General features: G+C 39.9%; 1 protein-coding gene across 8 annotated transcripts in view; it reads right to left on the reverse strand.

The window, feature by feature from the left end:
* The window catches only part of DENND5A (DENN domain containing 5A), a 98,581-nt gene that overhangs the window by 54,785 nt on the left and 25,403 nt on the right, over nt 1-18,393 (reverse strand). For 5 of the 8 annotated variants that reach the window (XR_010600511.1, XM_005291704.5, XM_005291702.5 and 2 more), the window contains exons 2-4: nt 11,999-12,070; nt 11,244-11,353; nt 9,690-10,350 (exon numbers count right to left, since the gene is read on the reverse strand). Coding sequence is in view for 7 of the 8 variants with exons in the window: in XM_005291704.5 (XP_005291761.2) it covers nt 9,690-10,350; nt 11,244-11,353; nt 11,999-12,070 (843 nt within the window). In the remaining variant the exon portion in view is untranslated. The remainder of the gene's footprint in view (nt 1-9,689; nt 10,351-11,243; nt 11,354-11,998; nt 12,071-18,393) is intronic. The other 3 variants (XM_008163794.4, XM_005291703.5, XM_005291700.5) reach the window with 1 other exon arrangement.

Below are 18,393 nucleotides of genomic sequence, written 5' to 3' on the forward strand. Positions count from 1 at the left end.
GGTTCACAAATACTAGTGTGGTGTGATCTGGAAAGGTCCATGATGCCAGGATCTTTAGAAACGCTGGCCTGTTTCTGGAGCAAGCAAGGGAGTTTTTGCTCCCCATACCACTCTGGACATTAATGGTGTTATTCTGGGAGACCAGCTTACCCTCTGTTTTCCTGGCTTATGAAGCCTTTTACTGGACACTTGGATAGGAGAAAAGACCTGTTTAACTATATCCCGATTAGCTGCAGAATGACAGTGGAGTGTGCATTTGGAAGAAGGTGGATGGTCTTTCATGACAAGGCTGGATGTTTCTCATCAGTATGTATCCTGTGTAATAAGTACCATATTTTTCAAAATATCTGTGAGCAATGAGAGCACATGGTGGGTGGGTGAGAGGAAGGGGTGAAGCCAATAGTTGTGAGTAATGAATGTACTGTAACCAAGGAAATGACTGAAATGTGTTTGTGTATTTATTTGATTAGGAACTGATACCACTGGGAGGAATGTTATGTAATGTATAGGTGGAGCTATACCTCAGTGAAGTTTTGCAGCCAAGTTTAACAAAGATTTTTACTGCATTAACCAAGAATGTAGTTAACCAAGAATCTAGTGCAAGCTTGGCCATGCCTTAGTTCCATTAGTTTAAATGGAACTAAGGCATGGCCAAACTATGAAGTGTTCAGACTCCTGTATGCAATGTGCCCAAAAGTGTTCTCCATCGCCAATATAATCAACTGTTGTGGGAAAGGCCTGTAATTAGGATGATGTAAATGATGATCCCAGTATGGTGTGTTCTCCATAATTTGCAGGATATTGCCAGGTTGGCATGCAATGCAGGATCTTCGTAACAAAACCTGCTCTATCACAGCTGTTTGTCTCTGTACTCTCTGCATTATGTCCATCTCCAGGGCTATTGCGCTCACTTATAAGCCTTAGAGTATCCAGGAAACCATCCCTCCACATTTCTGCCTTAGCAGTCCTCTCTTGGGATGCAGTCACAAGTTCCAAGAACATGTCCTCCATTTTCTTCAGGAAGTTCTGCTATAGTTCCTTTGCTTTGACTTCGCCAGCACCCCTTCACCTTCATTTGCTCTCGCAGGTCTCTACATTCTGGTGACTCTTCTCTAGATGGGGCTAGACACGCAGCTCTCCAGAAAGGGCAATCAAGTCCAGGATCTCTTAAGAGATCCACATGGAAGCCCGGAGCAGCCGGCTGCTATAATGGGTACATTACTCTGGGTGTGTGAACTCACTACCACTACCTGATACAGCATTTAAATGGAGAAGTAACATCCAATCAAGATGACTCAGAGCAGTAGAGGGCATACAGGTACAAAAACAGACCAATCCAGGAGTGAATAAATGCAGTGTGGGATACTAGTTGGAGGACTGTCAGAAGTAAAAAGAACAGGAGGACTTGTGGCACCTTAGAGACTAACAAATTTATTAGAGCATAAGCTTTCGTGGACTACAGCCCACTTCTTCGGATGCATATAGAATGGAACATATATTGAGGAGGTTGATGGATTTCCACTCCATACGGCTAAATGCAGTGCTTTGCATAATGAAAGGTTTCAGAGTAGCAGCCGTGTTAGTCTGTATCCGCAAAAAGAACAGGAGGACTTGTGGCACCTTAGAGACTAACAAATTTATTAGAGCATAAGCTTTCGTGGAAACCTTTCATTATGCAAGGCACTGCATTTAGCCGTATGGAGTGGAAATCCATCAACCTCCTCAATATATGTTCCATTCTATATGCATCCGAAGAAGTGGGCTGTAGTCCACGAAAGCTTATGCTCTAATAAATTTGTTAGTCTCTAAGGTGCCACAAGTCCTCCTGTTCTTTTTGCGGATACAGACTAACACGGCTGCTACTCTGAAACCTGTCAGAAGTAAAGTACTTAAGTAGTCCATGCAAACTTTAAAGTGAACAAACTCACTGGGAAATCAACTTCCTCCTGTTCCAGGGAGGATTACTTACTGCAATTTAAGATTCCAAATAATTTACTTTAAAAAGTTCATGTCTAGACACAATGCTCTTTAAGGTAAAGAAACTGAAGTTAATACAACATAGCATCCTGTGTAGACAAGCATTCTAACTTTTAGATTTTCAGATCTGTATGCTTTTTAGTCAAGCTCTACTAAACTAGTACAGTGATCAGATCTGACATAAAGAGCATATCAGAAATTGTTCTAACCAATTATATTGTCACGTAATTGGAAAAAATCAGGTTTCATGACTGATTTAAAAAAAAAAAAGTTAAGTTTTTAGAGCAAAATTTTCAAATTTGGGTGTTTAAAGTTCAGCCCCTAAATCCATGCTCAGACACAACTGTCAACAAAATCTAGACCATGTTAAAAATTAGTTTAAATGATTTCACATTCTACTTCCCTCTGAGTTCCCCTGCCAAATTTCGAGGTTTTTTTAATCAAACTTCCCTGTTTTAAAAGTGTTTTCCCTTCTTGCTGTTTGAAAAACCCCACATAAACAAAACAGGAAATCAAACTGATCATATATTGGCAAACAGTGAAAATTATATACAAAATATAGTTAAGTATATAAAGTAAACAAGCTGGAAAACAAAACCAAACTTTTTCTCTAGTCCCAGTGGCAAACGTTACCAGTAACACCATTGATTATATAAAAAAAAAATTTAGACAATTTTTAGATTGAGTGTGTCATTGTAAGTACCAAAACAAGTGCCCACAGCTTTATTACAGTGGTGTTCTTCCTCTTCTGAAAGAGGAAAAAACAAACAATTAACAATACTGATGTTAGAAAAAGAGTAGGGATATCTGTTGCAATTTTCCCAGAGGTTTTGCTGTAGTCAATTAAAAATAAATAAATAAATAAATAAATAAAGTGCATTTCAGCAAAGGATACAGGAGCACTCATAGGAGCTAGGATAAAACAAAGCAAACGTCTAATCACTTCAAAGCACTTGCCAGTTCCATTTCAAGACAAATCTCAAAGAAAGTTCAGTTGTGTCTACAGCATTTTAATAAAACAGAAAGGAACCAATGCAATCTCCTGGGCCATTGGCAACTCTAGCAAAGTCAAGTAGTAACTTATGTTAGCAACGGAGTATGACCACTTGAGGCAAACTAAAACATTAAGGACATCCACGATCAAAAAAGTTAACAACCTTCTATATAAAGCTTCTTTTGTTAGTGAACAGATATACCTATACGTGAAGAACAGGAGAGAGTCATTTTTATGAATATTATGTGTACCTCAGTTTACCTACATGATACTGTTAAGACTGGCTAAAGGGAATTAAATCAAAAGGGGCTGATATAAAGAGCAAGCAGGAAATCAAACAATGATCCGACATAAGATACCTCTGAGTAAAGAACTTGAAGGGAATTAAGGGAACAATGGATGGGCCACTAATTGGGAAGATGCTTCTTCCAGGCACCAGGCCAAGTTACACAGCTAATGTGACAAGGCTGAGGGCCTGAGATCAAAATGATACTACTACACAATTAAAAACTTTTCTTCTAGAGAAGGGGTGTTCAGTTGTCACAGTCTGATAGTTACGTACCTTTGGGTGAATAAAATGTGGTTTGTAAAAGTTGTTTGGATTCATTTTAAATTAGTTCATGGTCACAAAATTTTAAGAGGGAAGTTCTTTGCAACGAATACAGTTGGGCGTACTGTCGGGAAACGGGGGCTGCAATCCACAGATCTAACTGTGGTTGAACCATGGGGTTCTACCCTTGAAAAAGAGGTGAAGGAAGTGAAGCCTGTCATCTGAGGGATACACTTATGAGGGTATGAAAGGGGGTTCACCCAGTACCCATGGCACTATATTTATTTCTTCCTTCATTCCTTTTGACTAGCTACATGTACACAAATCTGTTACTGGACATGTCTCCAGGGTGACTACAAGCTAGTTTGATCATACTATCATTTGTCAACCAGATTATAAGAAGGATAACAGATTTAAATTTTATGAAGTATCTTATGGGAAACATCTGTTGCAACCACCAAAAAAGAAAAACCCAGAAACTATTACTGAACCGCCAAAGAGAGACTGAGAAATCTGCCTACTAGATGCGTATTCTAGTGATTCCCAAAATAAAAATAAAAAAAAAAGTTACTATACGTTTGTTTTGTAAATCCACAAAGGGATCGTTACATGGTGTCATAACTTATTCTATATTTGAATTTAAAAAAGTAAATGAACCCATTTTATACTACTTTTCTCATGTAGCTAACTAGTGAAGAAACCACACAATACAACGGCTCAAGTATATGAATTCACTGCAACAATACAGAAAGATGCCTGATTATTTTGACCATACCTGAATCATGTCCAATCCCAATTATATAGACACACATTTCAGCTCCTAATATACACATAGTTCTGATAGTTCCCCAAACACCTTGCATTAGCATTCCTTTGTGTAACTGAATATTGTGTTGCACATGCAGGGTACAGTAGATCTGCATAAGTTATTGCTGAAGAGGTAGGACATATTTTATAAGCGATTAGTCATTTTACACACATTTTATTTGTATTCCACTTATTTCAGAGATCATTCTAAATGGGGCGGGGGTGGGAAATCATACTGGAAACCAGCAGATGATGTAATTAACACAAGCTACCTTGGGATTTACCGTGCCCTTGACTTTCTTTGCCATCAGTGACTAGACCGCGGACATGCAGTCTATACTAGCACATCCACCATTGCTACTGCTGGCGGGACTGCACAACTGGCAACAACTCTTGGAAATATAATGAAAAGTCAAAATTCTCTGTGGGCATAACTCCACTTCCTGCAATGGAATTACACCAACAGAGAAGCCTAGAGTTGACAAAAGATTAATGTAGCAACTGAAATCTGGTGTGTTTAAGACTTTTGCAAAGGTGTTACATAAAAAATGATGTAGAAAACAAAACAAACCATGTGAAAGCAAATGCTGATCTAATCTAGCACTTGCCACTCCTTCTAAAATGTTTTATATCTTAATTTATATCATTGGACTTCAATGAGAGTTGGCTCAGGGCCTGACAGAAAATGGAGATTTAAATTTTATTTTTCAAATGACTTGTCCAACCAGGAAATGTGGTTGCACAATTTTTTTTGGGTTCTTGTATACAATTAACTGTATGCCTTTTGAAATGCCACTCGGAGCATACAGTTCATTGTATGTTTACAGCCAGGGTGGATTTGATTTAAATCAAATTGATTTAAATCGTGACTTTAATCACTAGTCAGAAAGACTTGATTTAATCATGGGATTTCTACATAAAAGTGAATTCTTGTTGGTTGTTATAACCTTAATACAAATTCTTCACAACTCAGAGATAGATGTAGGTTTCATTTTTAGAAGATACACACTATACATTTTTAAAGTGATTTATTTTGAAAAAAATTTCAGATTAGTTTTACAGCTATATCAGAAAATGAATGATTGTTTGGTTATTTCATTTACCAAAGGTAATTGAAGCAGATATTTATGAAGTCACAGGGAGGTGAACTATCTCCAATTCAACAGGTTAATCATTAATATTTGGAGGATTTTCTTTCCATGCTGTATTAGGAGGAGAACATCACCAGACAGACATTTAAATTGTTTTATTTAACCAAAACAACAATGTTATATATTCTGGATTTTTTTTCTTCAACAGCAAACATAGTATTTTAACAAAAGAAGCATATGAATTTTTTAATTTAAACATTCAAGTTTTTTTTTAAATCAGGTTTGTTTTTGTTTAAATTGTTTTTAACTAAAATAGTTGACTATGTCAATCAGGTCAACATGAGAAAAACTTAAAATATTGGCTTCTGCAGCTAACTCAGTCGTCTTCACCTTCATTTTTCTGTTTGCTCATAATCTGGAAAAAAAAAAGTAAGTTTTCCTGCTTTTTCGGGTCCCGAATGATTTCTCAATTTGGAATAAATTAATCCAAAAGAAGAAAATATTCTTTCTACACCGGCAGAAGAAGCCAGCGGTGTTAAAAGTGAAATTATCACTTCAACGGTCTCTGAATCCAAGTGCTTAAGTGACTTCCACCAGTTTCACTGGCGTGACTTTCTTTAAAACATCATCAGCAAACATATATTTCTTGAATGGTTCACCCTTAGCTCTGAAGTTTATTATAGTTAGCATTACGGAAGGATGATTGTTGGATGTTCATGTCATAGCCAACTCCTCTTCTTCCGTAGTTAAGGTTTAATCCTGGTACCAAGTATTCAGAATATTTGCAAGAAAATGAGCTGGAGATAGTACTTGTCCCATTCGTTTTTTTAATGCTTGTTATTTAACTCTGTCATTGCATATTTCTCTTTTTAAGGTCTCACTCAGTTCCTTCCAAATTTCAACAGCATCAGCAATAAAATAGCTATTTCCCTACATTTTGTTCAAGGCTTCAGAAATAGGCTTTAGGGTACTCGGCGTGTGTTCAACATTTCTCTTAAGCCCAATGTTGAGAACTTTGGCTGTGACACTGCCATTTATTTTTTCACGATTTTGTTCACAAACAGTCATCAGATTAGGTCAGTTCTTGATATAGTGCTCGAAGCAGTCCACTACTGAATTCCAGCGCACGTCTTGTGGGAGAGTTAGCTTGGTTCCTCCCACTTTTTTCAGAGCAGCTGCTACAAAGTGGTTGTTACGGATGTATTTTGCAATTTCAACAACATGAGCCTTTATTTCTGGAACACTGACATCTTTGGCTAGGAGATGCATCAAATGAGCACTGCAACCGTATGTTATTAGCTTGGGACTCTCTTCACGCTCTTCTAAATAATTTCTTCTCATCTTGGATCCATTTGCAGCATTGTCTGTGACCAAGCTGCGTACTAGACATTAATTTTTTTTCAGTTTGTTATAGCTTTTACTGAGACTTCTTGTAAGTATTCTGCTGTGTGTGCATTTCTTGATGTATCAATTGTTTCTGTAAGGAAGACATTCCCTTCTTCTGTTGTCACACCAGCACACACAACAGGATCATTGTGGACATTGCTCAACCCATCAAGACTCAGGTTAACAATTTCACCCTCTAGACTTTTTCCACGCTGCTCAATTTCTCTATCGTATACTTTATCCAGCAATTTGCCTGCGACATCTGCTCTGTTGGATGGACTATATCCTGGTCTTAATGACTGAACCATGTTAATGAAGAGTGGGTTCTCAGTCATACAGAAAGGAGAGGTTATTGCATAAACAAACCGGGCAATTTTTTCATCAATTACTTCTTTTTGTAATCTGCTGCTTCTTATCACAAAATTTATCTATGGTTGTTTCTGGATGATGGAGATTGTCTTTTTCTTTTTGCTACAGGCGATATACTGTGGCTATGTGACATACATGATGTGACTGAAACACTATAATTGGCAGATAACTCTGAAACTATAGAAAACGATGATGATCTTGAAGATGGATTGTCTTCAGAATCCTGTATGTGGAGGATGGATTCTCCTACACAAAATAAGTCAATGCAGTTATTTAATTATTATTACCATACTACTCATTTAGTATTACTCATTGCATTCACTGACACTTGGTACTACTTTAAAGGTAAAATTGTAAAAGGAAGATCTGCCTATTTCAGTTATTTATTTTTATATCACAACTGCATCTAAAATGATAGTACCATAGAGTAACAACTATATTTTTTGCTCAAACATGAGAATTCAAGAATATTCCAGAAGAAAGACAGGCAGTCCTTAAGAAAGAAGTATGAAATAAAAAAAAGTTTGCCAACCTGAAGATCCTGCATGTTCAGACATGTTCCTTTGTCATCTTCAACGCAGCTTCCTCCTGAGAAGGAACACTTCTCATGATGTTGTTTCATTCAGGAAACCAGACCTTGCATTTCTTTGTTGCACTGTTTGCATTTTGCATGCATGCCTGTCTTACCCACAGGTAGCGGAAATTCATTAAAATATTCCCAAACTGGGTCTCTTTTACAGCCTGCTGCCATTATAGGTTTTCCCTTCTAATATGAGAAGGTATGGTAGAACTCAAATCAATGAAGGCTACACTGAAAGACTCAAGACTTCTAGAATATACTACTCAAACAGTTTCACTTTTGTTTCTAGTGCCTGTCCTTCCCTTCTCACATTTATCTTCAGACTTCTCCTCCATTTCCCGATCTATTCTGCCCCCAACAATCTTCTATTCATTGAACTTTTTGAAACTTTGTACTTTTAGAGAGGGGTAAGGGATTGACTCCGTGTACACAAATTTGTAGTGGGACAATAGAATTGAGGTCTGTTATTTCTCACCTTTATATATTATTTATTTAAAAACATTTTTTGCTGTTAACAACCATGTTATCTCTGGGGGCACAACTCCACAGTTTGAAAGCTGCAAAACTAAGCATCTCTGATGGCATCTTCTAGACTGAGCACTGAGTCCCCTTGGGTAGATAGAAAGATTAACCTAAATAATTTATACAGAAGTCCCTGAAACCCCATAAGATTCGGTCCCTAATCCATGAACTATTGGAACGCATTTACAAAACTTTTCTTAGACTTTACATGAATATATTGTTTCATACTATAGAATTAGATTTATAATCCCTATTCCATGATGAGATATCTTTGAGCTATAATGTAACTCAATTAAAACTTTCTTTAGATCGGATTTTTTGATAAAATGTTTTTTGAGGAAAAAACCTATTTAAATAAAATAAACTGATTTTTGATTAAAAAAAATCATTGATTTTTATCCAACCCATTTACAACTGCATATGTCTATACCACAGGCAGTTCAGTGACATAGCTATAGCACCATCGCTATGCTGCTGTAACACTATAGCGTGGACACTTCCTGCAATGACAGAAGAGCTTTTTCCATCAGTGTAGGAATTACACATCCCCAAGAAAAGGCGGCAAGGTTGATAGAAGCATTCTTCCATCGACCTAGCTGCATCTATACCAGAGATTAGGTCAGCACAACAACAGTGCTCAGGACTGTGAATTTTTTATACCACTGAGTGCCGTAGCTGTGTCGACCTAACTTATGTGTAAACCACATGTAAGAGTATGTCTACACTACCCGCCGAATCGGCGGATAGCGTTCGATCTATCGGGGATTGATTTATCGTGTGTAGTGTAGACACGATAAATCGATCCCCAATCGCTCTCCCGTCGACTGCTGAACTCCAGCTCCGCAAGAAGCGGAAGCAAAGTCGACGGGGGAGCTGCGGCAATCGACCCTGCGCCGTGAGGATGTGAGGTAAGTTGAACTAAGATACGTCGACTTCAGCTACACTATGCTCATAGCTGAAGTTGTGTATCTTAGGTCGATTCCCCGCCCCCCCCCGCAGTGTAGACCAAGCCTAAGATGCCACTCGTTGAGTGAAGTCAGAGCAGGAATTCAGCAAGTTGGGGAGAAATGGGGGAGAAACCATCCATTTATTCCTCTAATTAATGGTGATTTTGCAAAGAAAGCAGGTGGCCAGCTTTCCTGTCCTGTCTCATGTCATTACATGCATACGGGATATTAAGTTTGAAAATACTGGCCTTACTTTAAGTGCCTGAAGTTAGGTACTATGATTTTCAGAGTTGCTGAGGGCCTTCAGTTTCCAGTGAGGTCTGATTTAAATCACTCTGACAGCAGGAACACACTGACAGCAGTGACATGCCAATAGCAGTTTATTACAGCTATTTATTTTTTGAATCTCTATTAAAAAAAAAAATTAGACACCATTAGTTACACAGGACAAGACAAGAGTACTCACGCTGTGAATAAAGCAGTATCTGAAATTCCAGAAGAGCACAAGTAAAGAGCTGAACCACATTTTCCACTCCAAGTAATTCAAAAACTTCTTTAACTGGAAAGTCAAATAATGGCAGTTCACTGGTGCTTGGTCTCTGGCAAATAATTGGTCCATAAACACCTGAAAATTTTAAGGATCTCCCTGCTGGAGGAAGAGGAACCTCATAGAGAATATTGTAGATGTAACTTTCCAAAGGTAATGGTGGTGGTTGAGGAGAAGTTACAGCTTGGTGAAGTTGCTCTAGTACTTTCTTACAAGCCTTCATGAAAGACATTGGGGTAATAAGACAAATGCACTTAGAGACATACAGTGTGTCTCTGCTAATATCATACGAGTTAAAACGCTGTAGCTTTGATACAGAAGTTCCATTACAGTCTTCTATGCTGCTACAGCTATCTTTGTCATTTGTGGGTGGAATATGCAGAATGTCATATTCAGCATTGTGCATATGATATAATGTCTGCATTGCACTACAGATTTGCTTGCTGGTAACTTCCTCATAAAATGTGAGAGAAAACCCAAATGTCCGCGAGCCATCTTCACGGGTGATTATAAACGAATGGAACTGAGGGTCTCTGGAATCGGCTTGGGTCTTGAAAGCAAGCCCTTTAGGCATACACAGCTATAAAAGAAAACAAAAGAAGTGGGAAAAGTTAAATAAATACTACATTACATTTTGATTGTTCTTTCAAATTTTTTGGCAATAAACAGACAGCATTTGAGAATGCTGAGAACTGACATTACATTTCATTTCTCTCTAAACAGACTTTGTAAGACATTATTACATTAGGTAGTGTCAAACACATTAAAACTGAGAGTTATTACACAGAACAAAGGCATGCAGCGCAAGGCCACATCTGATTTCCACTGAAGTTCACAGGAACTTTGTCATTGACTTCAATAGGAACAGAATTACACCCTACAAAAATAGTGGAAGAAAAAATGTTTTGATCATGATTTTTGCTTTTAAAAGAAGAACATCTGTTTTATATAAAGCACAGTAAAAATATTGAGGTAAGAAGTTAAATTCCATTCCCTGAAAAAGAAAAATAGATGTAGATGGAACAACTAATCATTAATCACAAAAGGACTAATTTTCCCTCACTTCTACTCCAACAGACTACTCTCTGGCATACTGCAGAATAAGGGTAAAAAAAAAAAAAGATTCATCATGAGTCCTGCCTCAGCACAGGGGGATGAACTAGATGACCTCCCTTCTGCCCTAAAATTGCATGAGAATATGAAAATAATCAGTTATTTTAAGGGCAAATGCCTTTTTTTTTTTTCTATTCTCCAAGTATAAAATCAAATGGGAATGGTTTCATTTATCTGCAAAATTTAGAGCAACTTGTCAATTAGTAGTTAACATTTTGTACTACAGCTTTTTATTTTGCCATTATCAAAAGATAATTTCTTGAAAAAGTCCAGCTGGGCATTTATTTTTAATCATTATAGTAAAGGGAGTACTAGTCTTAAAAACCAACAGAAACAAAGAGCACATGATGTTGTACTGACCATTCCCACTGCATCCTGGTCAAAAGGATTCCATTCTACATTCTCAGGATAACGAGCAAGAACTTTGGACTTAAATGTGCGTCTTAATGGAGTCTGTTCAAAATTTTCACCTGAAAAAGTGAAAGAAAAAATATCAAGTCAATCATTTAATTCTCTTTCCAAGCTCTTTCACACAAGGCCAGAAAGCAAAATATCAGTAGCCAAACGTGAAGATAAATGGATTAAGTACAGACAATCCCTTTAACAGAAACAGAAAATGCAAGATAGTTAGCATGTAATTAGACTGAAAAGTATTAGCACTGGTAACATTTATACACAATTATTTATCTGTGCTTTTCATGAAATATGAATGTGCTAGAGGCAGTCTACAGTTACTGTTTTGTCTTTATTTCTTAGCAGCAACTGTAGAAGCTGCATTTGGGTTATTTCAAACTCTGTTTGGAGCACAGCAATAGAATACATTGCAGAACATAATCTGAATGGTATTACCCATGAAAAGCACAAATAGACAAGAGATGCAAAGATGAAGCAAAGAGCTTAAGACAGAGCTTGAGACAGACACACAAGTGACATCACTTAAAAATCTCCTCAAATTTTCTTCTTGGAGACTGACAGTCTGGAAATCCACCCCATACTATATAAAAAAAAAAGTCAGCTGTGAAGAGAGAATCTAGGAAGTTAAGAGGTCAAAGGACACAAAAGATATTGAAAGAGCTAGAAAGTTTGTGCTGTTTTTCTTTTCTTTTTCCTTTTACCTTCTACTGCACTTGCAATGAAACAGCCGGCACCATCTCGGGTTTTAGAGGCCTGTATATACTGGCATAGTGCTATATAACAAATAAAAACAACACTGCATTACAATTGAATAATGTGAACTATTCAGTAATTATACAGCTAGAAGTGACCAATGCACAATATTTCATACAAAATTAGCCAGCTCAAAAGATCTGATGCCACATTTTCCTAACACATACTTCTTAAGCATATTAATAGCTATAAAAATGGAACATTAATAAGCCATCAGAAATGTCATCAATAAATACACTTCAGAGGACGGGAATTCTTGCGCAACTGTTTTCTATGGCCAAGACATCACTGCAGTGGTAATTAACTACATGTTAAACTAATGCCTTCTTTAAAAGCCATATTCTAAAATTCCCTTAAGAGGAGATGATGAAATTCACGCCATGCAAGGGCCCAGTCCAAGGCCTATGCACCACTTAAGACCTATGTAAACCCTCAAAATAGGGTTTAAGTGAGATTTAAGTGCAGCATGGGCATGGTGCTGGCTTTCCCCATCGAGTAATGGAAGGCCTTAGTGACCCATAAAGCCTCATTTGGAGCCTCTGTACTGGGATGAATTTAATATCCAGAGAATAAAATTTAACCATCATGGGTCTTGCTGCTCTGGCTCACTTCAACTGTGATTTTTAATACTTTCTTTCTTTATTTTTTTTTATTTTTTTTTTTAATAAAGGCAAACAAAATTTGCCTCCCAAAATAACCTTTGCCTTCTTACTAGAATGCAGTTAGCAAGCATGCAGTTGGTGACAGCTGCTGTAACAATTGGGCAGAATTACATGAAATAGCATGCTTTAAATAAATCCAGAGACTTCAGCAACACCTGCAAAAGGAAAAAAACAAAACAAAAAAAACCCCACCACATTTCAACCCCTCATTTATTATCTTGTACATAATCATTAAGCAGCAAAGGAAGTTGATTTGGAATTTGTTGGGTTTGTTCTGTTCTTCTACAGTAATATTTAGAATTACACTTCTGTATTGACTGAAATGGCTTAAAATCTTTATGCTACACACACAACATTAGGTTCTGCAAAATGCCCCCACATTCCCAAATATAGCTTTCTGAAGGGACACAGTAGCAAACTCTACCAACTCTTTTAATGGGGTTCTTAAAGTGAAAATCCCTAACAAGGGCTCCAATGCAGGAAATCACTTAAGCACATACTTCAAAGTTAATCATCTTTAAATGCTGTACTGAACAGTAACTTTTTTCCCAAATCAGAATCTAATAGAGGACCTGAGATATTTAATCCCCCATATTTAAAAAGAGCCCCCAATTTTCACTTTCATGAGTTTAGTTTGCACATCCACTTTTTTTTTGTAAATATATCAGATTGATTGCCATGCAGCCTTTTACAGCTGCTTTTGCAATATGTATATCTTTATATGGTACTGAAGCTATATCTAGTTACTGTGCAAGAGCCTATTTGGGAAAATTCGAAATCTATTAATAGGAACATCTGGGTATAAAAAAATAAGGACCCACATATAACTCTTCTAAAATGTAACTAACAAGACTATTTGGAGGGTCAGAGTCAACGAAAAGGATTATTTAGTAACAATGACATTTATGGAAGAGTTTAAAATGAAACAATTAAAAGAAAAGTGAACCCAAAAGCCTAGACCAGTGGTTTTCAAACTGTGGGTCACGACCCAGTACTGGGTCATGGAATGTAAGGCACTGGGTCGCGGCGGCTCTGATCAGCACCGCCGACCAGGCCATTAAAAGTCCCGTCGGCAGTGCTATCTGGATAAGGCAGGCTAGTTCCTCCCTGCTCTGACATCGCACTGCACCCCGGAAGTGGCCAGCAGCAGGTACGGCTCCTAGGCAGGGGGAGCCACGGGGTTCTGCACGCTGCCCCCACCCCGAGCACTGGCTCTGCACTGGAGCGGGGGGGGGGGGGGGAGCGATACCTGTGGGAGAGAGCCGTGTGGAGCTGCTTGCGCGCCTCCGCCTAGGAGACAGACCTGCTGCTGGCTGCTTCCAGGGTGCATCATGATCCGCAGTGCCAGGACAGGTTGGAAGCCGCTGGAGGTAAGCCCGAGCCCCAGCCCTATGCCCCAATCCCTGAGGCCCCCCTCATACACAGAGTCCCCTCCTACACCCCAAACCCCTCATCACCAGCCCCACCTCAGAGCCTGCACCCTCAGCCCTGACCCCCTCATCCACCCCAACCCCCTGCCCCAGCCTTGAGCCCCCCCCCAAACCTGGAGCCCCCTCCTGTACCCCAAATCCCTCATCCCCAGCCCCACCAAAGAACCCCCAGGCCAGAGCCCTGACCCCCTCCCACACCCCAAACCTGTCATCCCCAGCTCCATTGGGTCACGGGCATCAACAATTTTCTTCAACTGGGTCGCCAGAAAAAAAAGTTTGAAAACCACTGGCCTAGATGCAAGCTACCTCTCTGTCAAAAATGGTGGTGGGGGAGGGAATTAATGACATTCCACCCAGCCACCCCAGATCTCTCAACTTTCACACAGACGCCAAAGAAAAACCCCAGAGATCTCTGTAGTTCAGGCTTTTAAAAACAAGTCAGGAGATTTAAAACACCTACAGTTTTCTATACTTATGTCAGTCTAGAATGATGTAATGTCAGCTTTAATCAATTCAGAAAAAGACAGACATTTACTAAGTTAGTTTGTTGTTTTTCTTCTTCCATGGTATTTCAGACAGAAGTAAACACTTGCATGCCAACTTCTCTCCTACACTTTGTGGTAGGTGGTTTCAATCACCAGGTTCCCAAAACCACAAATATCAGCAGACATTTAAAAGAAAATAAACACAAATATTCCCTGGGTTAGGAACCTTCTTTTAACAGGACATTTCATTATGATGATCAATTTCAAAATACATGTTTACTGAGACCATTTTATCTCTGCAATAAAGAGTAACATTGTGATATCACTGAAGAGAAGCTGTCTGAAATACATTTAAGGACCTGCAGCAAGAACAGAAAGTGTGGCTCTGCAATATAGGTGAAATCAGAGACTGGCTGCTTTCCCCACTGGCCTGCCCCCTAGGGTAGAGCAGCCAATCACAGCTGCTGCAGGATCCAGGCAGGACTCTTCCCGGCTCCCTCTCAGGGGACACAGTTATTTTCATAGGAGAGGCGGAGGAAGAGGCTGTAGGAAGAGCCCAGCAGCTCAGGGGGTCTCTGCTCCCCCGCCCCTCCTGTGAGCAATAGGATGGCACCTGGGAAAGGGAGGGCGGGGGGAAGAGGGAAATTACATCCATGAAGCTGCCCCCCTCTGCCCCTGATCTGGGGACCCTGCTGCAGCCCCCACAGGTCAGTGTGGGGGAGGGTTGAAGAACCCCAGGAGGAGCAGAAGTGAGGCTGGGAGGAGACTGAAATGTTGTGGGGGAAAGAGAATAGGATTGATTTGGGGTTGGGGGAAAGAGCAGCTGCAGGAGGCAATCAAAAGTCACCTTACGCTATAAATGTGGGAGAGTAGGCAACACATACCGTCATGCACACATGCAGTGGGAGGGGAGTTTAGAACTCAAAAGAGACCCCAAAAACATATTAATAATAAATAATAATCAATCATCATCATCATCAGATTTTTTTTAATCTTGGGGTTTGGCAACACTGTTTTCCAGTAGTTTACTTCAGGCCAGCACATTTCTGAACATATTCGTGCATGCCTCAATATAATGAGCCAATTTTATAATATTACATTACTATTCACATTACAGCAACATGCAGAGATCCCTACTGAGATTGGGGCCGCCACTGTGCAAGGTACTGAACCATCACACAGAAAGGGTTTGTCTACACTGGAGTTTTAACTGAAGGTAAGTTATTGTCAATCAATTATTCAGCCCACACATAGGCTCTGAAGATACAGCTTAAAAGCTCCTCCTCTCACAGAGAGTCCCAGCACAGATGGGGGACCCACAGCAGCCAGAGAGGGAAAAGTTTAATTGTTTTACCTCACTATGCTTCATGTTCTCGTCATTCTGACCCTTACTGTACTTCCAGCCTTTCACCTCTACCCCTCCTCTTCTCCCTTCATTCTACCTTATCTTTTCCCCATTTTTCCAGAGTCCACACAATATCAAGAAAGTGGAAAAGAAGCCACAGAAATTGGTGGGTTTAAATGAAAATTATGTAAGCAGGAATAAGGTTAAGATATAAAATTTGAATAGTTAGGAACACAAGCGGAGTTTGTGTTTATTACCGTTCCCATCCTTTGACACTTTACTCTTATTTATTTGGTAAAGGTACTTGCATCTCCTCTTAAACTAGATTACAAATTCTTGGGGAAGACCTCCCCAACATGGAAAGTCACTATCATCTCCTCCTCTCCCCAGGATCCTTTGCAGACACAGACAGAATCACAAGATTTCAATTCCCACCTCCATCCGTAATGCTGACTGTGAGGCATATCACAGAAAAGTATTAAATACAGACTTACACTGGCAGGAAGCATCCAAGTTCAATACTGAGCTGATTAAACCGATGCAGTTCACGGATGTTGCTCAAGACCTCCCTTCTGGTTGAGCTTTAAATAAGCTCAACTGATGAGCTGTCTTACGGCAAGTCCACACTTAAAACGCTGCATCGGCGCCGCGGTAGCGCTTTAACGAAGACGCTCTAAGTCAGGGGTAGGCAACCTATGGCACGCGTGCCAAAAGCAGCACCCGAGCTGATTTTTAGTGGCACTCACACTGCCCGGGTGCTGGCCACCGGTCCGGGGGTGGATGGGAGGGGGGGGCCTCTGCATTTTAATTTAATTGTAAATGAAGCTTCTTAAACATTTAAAAAAAAACTTTATTTACTTTACATACAACAATAGTTTAGTTATATATTATAGACTTCTAGAAAGAGACATTCTAAAAACGTTAAAATGTATTACTGGCACGCGAATCCTTAACTCAGAGTGAATAAATGAAGACTCGGCACACCACTTCTGAAAGGTTGCTGACCCCTGCTCTAAGCTAATGGGGAGAGCTCTCCCATTGGTGTAGTTAATCCACCTCCCTGAGAGGCAGTAGTTATGTCGGCGGGAGAAGCTCTCCCACTGACAGAGCTGTCTACACGGGTAGGGTAGGTCAGTAGAACAACGTCGCTCAGGGGTGTGGATTTTTCACCCCCCTGAGCAACAGTCATACCAATATAGGTCTGTAGTGAAGACAAGACCTTACACGTGTAAAGGAAACTAAGAACCTGTCCACTATAGGACAAAGTTAAACAGGTTTCAAGAAACCTTTAATTTTATCAAAGTTATCCAATAGAAATCATGTTAACTTGTTTTCACAGCCTTATTAGAGTTCATGCTACTCCTCTAGTAACCAAAACATACTCTGTGTTGCATGGAATCATGTGTCAAGATAAGGAACTAGCCAATCAGTCCTGACCTTGTTTATACTGACTATGAAATGACTGCTCTTCAATTCAGATAGCATCATGGGTTTAGCCATGCATCTGTTTATTTGAATTTACTCACTGTACATTCAGTACAACTGCTGCTGCATGTATTTAGAATATCCCATATTCAAACAACCAACTGCATTTAATCTGACAAACAACAAGCCACCAGGTTTCCTTTGAAAGTTGGAAGCAGACCATGTCATGAGGTGTGTCACCTGCACCCCTGCCAAACCACATCTCCTCTCTGGTGTTCAGGCTTCTCCTCTGTGTTTGCCCACAGTAATCCTGTGTGGTACACCTAAACGGGAGAGGACACCTACAGCTAAGCCCTGTCTGTCTGAGACCATTAATAAGGTTTAAGCCCCAGAAACTCCTTTCCCCTCAGCAACTCTTCTCAGAGTTGCAAGAGTTGAGTCTTCTTTTGAAATGAAATTACCCACACAACAGTAATCTTCTTAAGAAGGCAATTTGAAAAAATGTTCTGCATGTGATACCTCACTTGAGTACTTTGCAAAGTCCTGTCAACTAGGCTTCCCTTAGATTTGTAACCTAGAGAAAAAGATCTCAAGTCTTTAGTAATTGGTTCTCTCAGATCATTTCCTGATGACCCCTCAAAGAACTTCTCTGGATACAGTAGGGGAAGGTGTTTTCCTGACTCCCACCTGGCCAGCTTATCATCAAGTCTCAAGTATATGAGTCCATAATAATATACCTCTACCCCGCTATAACGCGACCCGATATAACATGGGTTCGCATATAGCGCGGTAGCAGCGGGGCTCCGGCGGTGCTTTAAAGGGTCCGGGGCTCCGGCTGCTGTGGAGCCCTGGCCCTTTAAATCACCGCTGGAGCCCTGTTGCTGCTACCCTGGGGCTGCGGCAGCGGGGCTCGGGCAGCGCTTTAAAGGGTCCGGTGCTCTAGCTGCTGCGGGGAGCCCCGGGCCCTTTAAATCACTGCGGGAACCCTGCTGCCGC

Source organism: Chrysemys picta, chromosome 4 (assembly GCF_011386835.1).
Source record: "Chrysemys picta bellii isolate R12L10 chromosome 4, ASM1138683v2, whole genome shotgun sequence".
NCBI lineage: Eukaryota > Metazoa > Chordata > Testudines > Emydidae > Chrysemys > Chrysemys picta.